Genomic DNA, 10,746 nt, shown 5'->3' with positions numbered 1-10,746 from the left:
GTAACAGTTATTTGTCCGTAACATCGAATAAAGGACCTCAGATAGCATGACTCCTTTGTCCCAATCACCATTATGTATATGCAAACCACTGCAAAGGCATGCCATGTATAAAGAGCAACTGGGATTGCGTTTTAAAGATCTGACTATGAGCATAACTAAAAATTGAACTAACAAATAACGAATAGATAGAGATATGTTTTTGTTTTTGTAGGCCTGTTTCTTGAATTGCCACAACAAACTGGAATAGTTTAAACTGCACAGCAAAACCTTATTTGGTAAGAGGTCTGACCTACTACCTAACATATAGGCAGGAAAAGTATCTAAAACAATGCATGTAGTGTTAAGAAGACGAATCAAATTGCTAATGTGGACTCATCATCTGACAGTATTATTGTGAACCCAATAAAAAAATAGCAAACAGGATCAGCTATCTAAACCACTAAACTGTATGCGTATGTGGTACGTAGCTGAAAATAAACAAAATCACTGAAAGAGCCTGCACAATAAGAACACCACGAGATCCCAAGTCCCAAGCAAGTACTCACATGAATCTTATACCTAGAGGACAATATTGGATTGTTCTGACGGATAAGCATCTGAAGGAGCACTAAATTCAGTCGACCAGGTATACTGAAGCACAGGCGAAACGTTCCGCTTACCCTGGAGCCAGAACCCGCGTTGAGGAGGTGGACGCCGAGACCTGCCGCGACCTGAGACTGGTCCTCCCCAATCGCGGCACCGTCGAGGGCCACCTGAACCGGGTGCGGCCACCATGCGCGGCCAACGCAGGGGCCCAGATGGTGCGCCGCGCCACGGGGAGAGAGGGAGAGAGAGACGGCACTGGCAAGTGGCGAGCGAAGAAAGAGTCGGTGAGAAGGGCGGCGTGGGGAGGACCGTCGAGCGGGGAGGAAGCGGCTAGGGTTTCGTCCAGCCCATGAGTATCCGTGGGAGGAGGCAGCGCGGAGGGCAAGGCGCACCGGCGGCGACCGGTGGGGCTCGGCCACGCCGCTCTGCGGCGGCCGGGGACGGCCACCGTGGGCGCGCGCGCCTCAAGGACGTCGCCGCCGCCTGCGTCATGCGAAGATCTTGTTCATTCATTTATTCTTCCATCGTATTAGGCCGTCGCCCTGCGCCCGTCGAGAGGAAGAGAGCGCGGGGATGGAGAGAGGAAGGAGAGAGTAGAGGAAGAGGAAGGGAGGCGCGTGCGGGGGCGCCACCGGCGGCGGCGTCGTGGCGACCTGCGGGAGGAGCGGAGGAGGACGGGGAAGAGATAAGGTGGAGTGCATTTTTTTTTGCCGGAAGGATCAGAATCGAAAGCCCTGTATATATTGGGTGGCCTAGCTCCGGAGCAGAAGCTGCACGACACCGAGAGAAGCAGAGAGAAAGCGGATGGAAGTGAAGGAGGAGAAGAGGAAGCCGCTTCCGGCCGAATCCGCTCCGAGCGATCACAGCCACACGATGATAGATCGAACGGCCGAAATCAATTGGAGGGACGTGGACGGTGGTTCCTTCGGGAAACCACCTCCGGCTTGTTTGGGTAAATTAGGATACAAAGCCAAAAAGAAACCTCTTTGGTCAGTGTCATCCTTGACCTAGGCTACTTGCTGAACCAATTGAAATTTATTTTCGAATATGCGGAAACACCTATGTATTTCTCTTCTCTTGTATTTGCCAATGCCTGTGTTAGTTGCTGGCAGCAAGAGCTTTGACGGGTGTTGGCAGTTGTTTTGGGAACTGCAGAGAGTGTGAGGGTACTTGAGGCCAAGCCTCATGAGTTGGGTGTGGACAATGATTCTCAGCATATTTTCAGCCAGAGGCAATGGTTCAGTGATTTTGTTGAGTGGGTGTCTTTTGACAGCTCGTTTGTTACGGGACATTCTTCGTCTAAATTATCCTCTTCGTTCTAAATTATAAGATATTTTGACATTTCTAAATACATAAATTTTGATATGCATCTAGATATACACTTATGTCTAGTAAAATCAATGCATCTAGAAAACTAAAAAGTCTTATAATTTGGAATAGAGGAAGTAGTTAGTCTAAACTAAGCTATTGATCTTTCAATCAGCTTGGCTTCATTAAATTAATTCCGATAGTCTTTGAGATTTACTGTGTGCACCCCACTATTTTTAGGAATAAGAGGCCATGCGACACAGAATTTACACAACACACGTAAGGAAAGATGATTCAGGTTCTTTTAATTTATACCCAAAATAAGTAACACATTAGGTGCTATCGTACTAGCAACTATGTAACAATGTTCTCACACTAAGGGCATGTTTAGTAATACATGGCTGGTTACTAGCTAGGCAAAAAATTAGCCCAAATTAACTATGGTTGACAAGCTAGTTAGCAACTAGTTGAAGACTTGACTGAAATGTTAGCTCACCTATTAGCCTCCTGTTTGAATGTGCGTGAGCTAATTTTAACTAATTTTTAGCTAGTAGTGACGTAAAGATTGGTCACACACCAGCTACCGGATCACCACGGCCCAAAGAACGCAGCGGAGAGGTTTACGAGCAAACCACTAAATAATAGATATCGCTCTTACGTGGTGAAGAATGGCTAGTTTCCAGGCAAACTAGAAAAGGATAACCAATCATGCTTGTGTGACGAAAAACGGCTAGTTCCCGAAAAACTACCAAATGAACCGTTGAAGCTTTCGCTCGGGAGGGACTCCATAGGGACAAGAACGTCGTCGGATTGCCCTAAGTCGGCCGGTAAGCCTAGGGCACCGTCCTTGATCGTTGGATCAAGTGATGAATAGCAACATAGGAAATAAAAGAGCTGTATTGTATTGTAGATATAAAAAGATAATTGGATTGTTGAATACCTCAATCGCTTATATACCCTTTATTTTAAGAGGAGTAGGGGTGGTATGATCCTGTTTAGAAAATCAATGTGGTGTTATTATCTTTATAGAGTTTTCCCTTAAAAATTGGTCTGGGCCCAATTTAAGTGTCACAGCTAACTAGTGAGTCCTTGTATCCCAACAGGTCCTAAATCTATATTACCAAGTATACTGGGCACACCGGACCCGTGCATCCGTGCCATACGTTTCCAACCGTACTCCATGCCCGTTGTCGAAGCAAGAGCATGAGTGACCAAAAGATAGGCGGGCTTGCAAAACAACTTGTTGACGATACTGTAGGTACATGGGTATTCACATGACGTATCCACAAATACTATATAGCTGGGTGAACCGTGGATGTAAGGCGGACACATGACATGGTATGAATAAGTAGGGTTGAAGGGGAAAAAAGAACGGTTTTGGCTTCATAAGTGATCATAAACAAAAGACGTGATAAGCTAGAAATACTAACTCGTACATTGTACAACTAGAAATAATAACTCATGCATGATGCATCATACATTTACATAAGCAACGGCGATAAAAAGCATGAGCCCGATCTTCCGTGAGGCAACTTTTGGAACACATTATTGAGGCCAACTATCAAGGGCATGGTCATAAACAAGAGCACGGCCCCCCTTCAAATTAATTCAAATCCCTACAAGGGTTACCCTTTCCCACACAGAACGCAAGACCAAACGGGTAAAAAATGCATGGTCATAAACAAGAGCACAGCCCACAAGCTGAAACACTGTTCCGACTCATTTGTTGTGAGAGAAAAACACTGTTCTGGCTGAAAAAAAAAGCTGAAAAAGACGGATTATAAGAGAAGCGAACAGGTAAAAAGTTCTCTAGACAGCAATGTCCAATGATCCTCACAACGAGTCTACGGCAGCAACAAGGCAAACAAGCTTCCATGCTGGCTCCAGTTATGACGCACTTCAGATTTCCCATGTTTGTAGTTCCATCAGAGGTCAGGTCTTCGTACTCAAAATTGGCTATCATTCCGGCTTTAGAAATTCTCTTATGTTACACAGCATGCCTTTGTCATATGGGTTCACAAATTTGACTTCAGAATCTGCATTTGCGGGAGGGAATGGATTTACGTGTGCCATGGTATAAACTACTAGGGTAACTGAGATAAATAAAAAACAATAAAGAGTAGGGCACGTAAAGCACCTGATCGAGGTTGTTCCTTCATCTGGAATTCAGGATATTTGTTCCAGTTAATCTGGAAAATCTCACCTTTTAGCTACAAGAAACAGCTAACGAGAAGACGACCTGCAATTGATGAAGAAAGACTCCAAAGCATGGGAAATTTGAAATTACCCACTCATCTGTCTTGATGTTGAAGCAGATGCAATATATGTGCCACATCAAGAATACAATCTGGCAACAGAGCGGAGGATGTATTAGAAATAAACAAGGCATCACCAGGTTATGTAATACTCCCTCCAATCCCAAATATATGTCCATTTGGATTTGGCACTGGAATTAAGGTGAGGGATACAATGACTACATTACCCATCAATCATTGCTAGAGTTAAGACAGGTGGTAAGTGAATTGCATTAATTAATCACATTTAAGTAGGGATAGACAAGGAAGAACGAAGCAAAAAAGGTTCCATGGAGTTATCACGGACTCATGTTTGGTGCATTTGGAGAAGCTCAGATGGACTTATCTTTGGGGTCCGAGGGAGTACAACATAAGACTGCAGTTGTAATTAGCGTGTTTGGTATAGGCATAGCAATTACAAATGTATATAGGAGTGCCTGTCTTGTCTCCAAATGCTAAAAGAATTGATGGACAGACATTTCAAGTTCTGACACATGCAACACATATGGCAGCTGACAGTTTCAATATGTCTGGCCAATACTCCCAAATATAACAATGATTAAGTGGACTGAAGTCGTATTTCTTGTGGCACGCTTTCAAATTCAGGGCTGAACACACTTTCCTCTTTGTACTGATGATTTCAATTCACAGCTTGTGAGTATGTATTCACATGAATAAGAAAAATCTCATTTAGATTTGTACATGTTATGAATTGATGCCAATCACAGACTGGCAAGTTGTAATGTATTATCACAGTAGCCTGAAAATCAGTTTAAGCATGGAAAACCATAAAAAACTTCCAGTAAATATCCCCATGCTGCATAATTTGAGTAGTATTTTTCTTTAATAGTTTAATAAGGATGATCGATGGGAGCATAGGCATGAGGTAAGTCAAAACTCATAATACATAGATTTTCTGAAGCTCTCCAGGAGATGCAGCACCAACCGTGACAATCTACCTCAAAAGCAGATAGTCTATAAGGAAAAAAAATCATGGAAGCACGGATAAAAGCACAAGAGAAAGAGCTGTCATTACATCACAGGGATTAGGAGCAAACCTGCCAGAGGACCTGGAGGATAGAGAAGAGCATTGTACTAATTACCATGTTTAGAGATACAGGATTCTGCAAAGTAAATGAGTACACTCAGTAAGCATCTTGCAGTCATTCTTATAGATATCAGGAATCAAGGGTACAGTTTGATGGAAAGGCTGTATGGTTTCTCAGAAACATGGAAGACCGACTCAAAAGGCCCAGAACATAGCTTAATATATTTGCTTTTGATTATTGGAAAAAGTCTAGATCACCCCCTCACCTATAACAAGAAGTCTAGTTACCACCCTCAACTATAAAACCAGGATTTTCTACCCCCTGAACTTTCCAAAACCGGTCAAATAACCCCCCCCCCCCCCCCAAGCGGTTTTAGACGGTGGTTTGCTACAGTGACAGGTGGTTTGTCTTTTTCTTTTTTATTTATTTCTGCTGAATCTTTGAAAAATCATAGTAAATCACAGAAAAATCATAAAATGGAAAATCCAATTTTGTTGGACTCCACATGAGTAGATCTACACAGTGAACATATAATATGGTATGCTTTGGTACAAAGTTTTTGCTGTAGCTTTAGATCTATGCTTTTCTATAATTAATTTAAATAATTCATAGATGCAGCTTCTATGGTCCAATTGTGATGAAATTTTTATGGTGGGCTAATTATTGTATGATTGAACTGTAGTAAAAATTTCATACTCATTGGATCATGTATAACTTAGTTATAGATTTATTTAGGTTTATTCTCGTTAAATTTATGTTTTATCTATAACTTGAATAGTCCAATGAAGTTATAGATTTAACAAGAATAAACCTAAATAAATCTATAACTAAGTTATACATGATCCAATGAGTACGAAATTTTTACTACAGTTCAATCATACAATAATTAGCCCACCATAAAAAATTCACCACAATTGGACCATAGAAGCTGCATCTATGAATTATTTAAATTAATTATAGAAAAGCATAGATCTAAAGTTACAGCAAAAACTTTGTACCGAAGCATACCATATTATATGTTCACTGTGTAGATCTACTCATGTGGAGTCCAGCAAAATTAGATTTTCCATTTTATGATTTTTCTGTGATTTACTATGATTTTTCAAAGATTCAGCAGAAATAAATATAAAAGAAAAAGACAAAACCACCATCACTGTAGCAAACCACCGTCCAAAACCGCTTGGGGGGGGGGGGGGGGGGTTATTTGACCGGTTTTGGAAAGTTCAGGGGGTAGAAAATCCGGTTTTATAGTTGAGGGTGGTAACTAGACTTCTTGTTATAGGTGAGGAGGTGATCTAGACTTTTTCCTTTGATTATTTGTTTCAAAAAAAAAATTGCTTTTGATTATACCATGATCGACCTGATTTGAATATATTACCATAGAAAGTACTAAAGACATACAAATCATATGCAGTAAAAAATTGCTGTGTTTGAGAAAAGGAACGAATAGCTACTATGCTAAATCATCAAAGCAAATAGTCCTAGAAGAGAAAAAAAATAATGTGTATGGTTGAACACATTTACTTAACAAGTAGCTTATTTGCTAAGGTCAGCTTCTCCTGCATGTTCGAAAAATTTGGGGGTGGGGGGAAGCTGTGCACCTTCAAAACCAGTAAAGTGCAGGAAATTCTTGAAAACAAAATGCAAAATGTAGGTGTGCCATCAGGTTAATTACTGTTCCCATTTGTATATTCGATCCAAGTCAACGGTTCGAAAAAAAACTGGCAAGAATCGTAATACTAGCTGAGACAATGGCACAGAAATAAATTTACCAAACAAAATTGCCTTACAATTCATGCACAAAGAATAAGATATGGGCATAGATACCTCCGATCTTATAGTTCCTGAACTGATGCATCTGGTAATATCTGCATAACATGGAAATGTAGGTGAAATTATATGGTTACCTAATAGTTGCTGGGTACTTTAGTTAAAGAGATAAGAAACAGCCACATCTGCTATTAGGAATTTAGGATAAAACCCAACACTCATTTCAGAGAGCAAGAAAACAAATAGCTTACATTTTGTTGAGCACATCGTATATGTTGATTCAGCAACAACAAATCCTGTCAAAAGGGCCATAAATAGCCGATGATTTTTCTGTCCTGCAAAATTGCACAGGAGATTAGAAGTGCATACCTACAACTGTCATGCCACAATAGGGCAAAACACTATCACTTGAAAAAATGGAATATAACAATACCTATGCAAGTACCAAATGCAGGGCAATGATGGTCATAGCCCCTAATGTTTGCTTTGCACCAGGTACACTGCCTGACCCTTGAGAGCATTGGAAGTTTCTACATCAAAAGTTAAAAAGGGTGTTAAAGAACTATTTCAAGTTAGTAACTTAGAACAGCTTCATTTAAAACTAGATTTTCGCAACACCTCACTCAAGTATATAGCTTCCACAAAATCCTTGCAGCCAGCTTCTTCCAAATATGAAGAATCACAAGCAACAATACCAGGATCACCAGATAAAATCCTGCAATAAAAAGGTAGAAATTAAGCCCTGCATCCTAAAGGTGGTGGTATCAAAGGCCTAGCTTAGATTTAAGCACTGTTTTAAATTCACTAGGCCTAGCTTAGATTTGCAAACTTCATTGAAAAAGAATTATTCCTGAAGAAGTAACCTGTAGAGTCCCCACAGAAGCAGTGCACACTCTGCATTTATTAGCATGTCCAGCAGAGAAGAAGTTTCTGCAAAATATTTGACTGATTACAGATCCACGACAACAGAAGTAGACATATATACAGTGCTCTTTTCTCCTGCTCCCAAACGGCAGCATAAAACACAACAAATTAATAAATACTTGAAGGAGTACTAACACAAAATCTACGGTATGCACATTCTCTCAAATTTCCTGCGAGTTTGAGAAAAATGAATCCAATGTCCTGCTAGACCAATTTACAGTGCCTCATCCTCAATACCCAATGATATGCTACATCAGGTCCAAAAAGGATGTCATCCTAAAAATACATGAAGTTATAATAGTAAACCTGAATCAAAGTACTAAGATGGCACATGAGAATAAAATCAATCGATTCATCACTAAAAGGGCTTATATGATCATTAACAATATAGTATTACTTTTTCCTAGTATACTCGCTAAAAGGGCGTACCCAGTGCAGAGAGCTCCCGCTGTGTGCGGGGTCTGGGGAAGGGTGTTAGTGGCAAGCCTTACCCTCGCCTGTGCAATGCGAGGAGACCACGACTCGAACCCGGGACCTTCCAGTCACAGGCGGTAAGACTCTACCGCTTGCACCAGGCCCGCCCTTCCTAGTATACTCGCTAAACACCACATAAATCAGACTGGAGGTAGCCCTAACATATCATTCAACAGTGGTATGTATCTGGCTAATAGCACTGCAATTCACGATGAACTAGAGGTGAGCACAGACAAACCAAGAGTAATGCGGCCATGCTTGATCTCTTCAAGCATTTTGATTCACCAAGAATTAGGACTCTAAAAGTGAGCACAAAAATTGACTAGAGCATGCTGTGTCCACACTTGGTCCCTTAACCAGAGCCAGCTCAATCTTGCGCATTACGGGGTTGTGTAGTTGAGCACAAATTTGGTCACCAGGAGTGACTTAATCACCTAATATTGAAGTACTACAGGGATTCGTAGTTGAAATCTACCCTTGGTATATGCTTTGAACTTTTGAAGTCTGTGCAACTCTCATGGGATGGAGCATAAAATCATCTTTTAATGACTGAACCCAATTTATAGTACCTAACCAGAAGAAGCAACCTGACAAACTTAATCCTTTCATTCAGCTATTTCAGTCAAGGTCAGATTCTAAATCTGGGAAACAGGTACGACTTAATGCTAAACTAAGACATAGAGCTATAAGCTTCCACCTAATTTTACTAATTTTTACAGGTATCGTGTACATTCATAATGTCAAAATCGAGCACCAGCACCTTAACTCTCTTTGCTTTGTATGACCTAAAAGATTCAGTTATATGGGACCCAAGAGAACAAAGCAAGCCCAACAACTCACCCAAACCAGGAAACTTCGTCAGCTTTACTCAAGTCAATGCAGCAAGACAAAAATAGCAAATATCCACAGGCCACAGCAATCGATAGCGTCCAAAATCACAATGGGCATCCTACCAATACACTGCAAGCATTGCTACAAGAGCTCACCTCTCCGGATTACGAAGACGTAAACGCCCCACAATAGGAGGATGTTGAAGAGCACGAAGAGCGGCGCCGACGCCGCCACCCCGATGAACCTCCTCCACAGGCGGCCGAGCACGATAGCTGCGAGGAACACCAACCCTATGCAACACGCAATCAAAGTAAGATCAGAATTGCTCTGGCGCTTTAAAACAAAAAAAGTAGAGACGCCTGCAGCCGGGGGCAGGAAACCAAAAAGGAAGCGAGCAACCAGAGAGCACCGACCTGCGATGGGGAGCATAGCGAGGAGGGAGAGGGAAGGGAAGAGGCGGGGAACCATCGCCACGGCGAGCTGCGAGAAAAGCACTAGGCCGCATGACGCGAGCGCGGACCACAGCACCTCCCACGGCGACGACGACCTCCGCAGGCGCTGGAGCCCCGACGCAAGCCTGCTCATCGCCTCGAACTCCTCCCCGGGCCGATCCCAGGGACCATCAAGGCGGCCCGAGCCAGGAGATCCAGTTGGGCGCCGGGAAGCCTAGGAACCGGGCTCCGGCGAGACTCGTCGATCTCGTCTGGGTCCGCTGATGGGGACGGATGTAGGGAAGGAATCGGAGAAGATGCGAGGCGAATCTCAGTTGACGAGGAAGAGGGCTCGCGGCGGCATTTCGTCGAACGTGTTCAGTGCGCGGAAGTAAGTAACAGACTAGCACTAGAGAAGCGGAATGGTCGTCCTCGCAACTCGCAAGCTGCTGCTCTTCGGGGGAAAATAAATTTAGTTTGAATGCGGTAATTTATTTTAGATGTAAAAGATTTTAATTTATGTTTTTTAGTTGGGTAGATACTCTTGTGGCGGACCGGAATGGCGTGCATGTTGCAAGATGCGCCTGCCTGCCCGGCTGGCTGAAGCTGCGCATGCGCGTGAGTGCAAAAGTAATAACTGCTGCATGGTGGTTACGGAATCCTCCGTTAAAAAAAAGGTCAACCCAAGAAACGAGCGTTTCGCGCTCAATTGCCCCCCACCCCCCACCCACCCACCCACACACACACTTTCATCTTTCTCGTCGCCCTACCGCGGCGGCGCAAGCTCCGACGAAACTCTAGCGCAGCCTTCATCTTCCTCTCCCTGACCTTCGCCTTCCACAACGAGCTCCGGCCATGGCGCCCCGCCCCTACCTGGCACAACCGCCACCAGCAGAGGCGGATTCATACAGAACCATGTGGGCGCAGCCGCACCCAGGCTCAAATGCGAAATACGTTATAGTATACAAATTTATGCCGTATTCGCACCCCCCACCGGCCAAACGTTTGCACCCACAGCACGCCGGCGCTGCTGGATTGCTGTCCGTGCGGCCAGCTGCCTCCACTTAGGTGCCAAGTCTG

The 10,746-nt window shown here is 43.2% G+C and overlaps 1 protein-coding gene across 2 annotated transcripts; it reads right to left on the bottom strand.

Annotated features, from left to right (window-relative positions):
- Positions 1-3,382: 3,382 nt before the first annotated feature.
- On the bottom strand, positions 3,383-10,163 carry LOC136501730 (uncharacterized). 2 transcript variants are annotated; one of them, XM_066497264.1, is made up of 11 exons: positions 9,649-10,163; positions 9,391-9,525; positions 7,870-7,936; positions 7,625-7,721; positions 7,440-7,536; positions 7,258-7,341; positions 7,064-7,104; positions 5,291-5,311; positions 4,181-4,240; positions 4,031-4,082; positions 3,383-3,929 (listed from the first exon to the last, which is right to left on the bottom strand). In XM_066497264.1, the coding sequence occupies exons 1-11, from the start codon at positions 9,818-9,820 to the stop codon at positions 3,853-3,855; spliced, it is 903 nt and encodes a 300-aa protein (XP_066353361.1). In that variant the 5' UTR covers positions 9,821-10,163; the 3' UTR covers positions 3,383-3,852. The 2 variants fall into 2 exon arrangements, with proteins under 2 accessions (XP_066353361.1, XP_066353353.1); XM_066497256.1 differs by having other exon boundaries at positions 3,391-3,929; positions 5,246-5,311; positions 9,649-10,160.
- Between the last annotated feature and the right edge of the window lie 583 nt (positions 10,164-10,746).

This window comes from Miscanthus floridulus, chromosome 1, assembly GCF_019320115.1.
Source record: "Miscanthus floridulus cultivar M001 chromosome 1, ASM1932011v1, whole genome shotgun sequence".
NCBI classification, from domain to species: Eukaryota; Viridiplantae; Streptophyta; class Magnoliopsida; order Poales; family Poaceae; genus Miscanthus; species Miscanthus floridulus.
Note: the sequence above shows the minus strand (reverse complement) of the source record. Positions and strands in the feature narration are given on the sequence as shown.

Coding starts and splice junctions, on each gene's coding strand:
- LOC136501730 (XM_066497256.1), bottom strand. CDS start 9,820: ATGAGCAGGCTTGCGTCGGGGCTCCAGCGCCTGCGGAGGTCGTCGTCG. Junction 9,526..9,648: donor CGCTATGCTCCCCATCGCAG/GTCGGTGCTCTC, acceptor CGTGTTGCATAG/GGTTGGTGTTCCTCGCAGCT. Junction 4,241..5,245: donor TCCTCCAGGTCCTCTGGCAG/GTTTGCTCCTAA, acceptor CTCTGTTGCCAG/ATTGTATTCTTGATGTGGCA.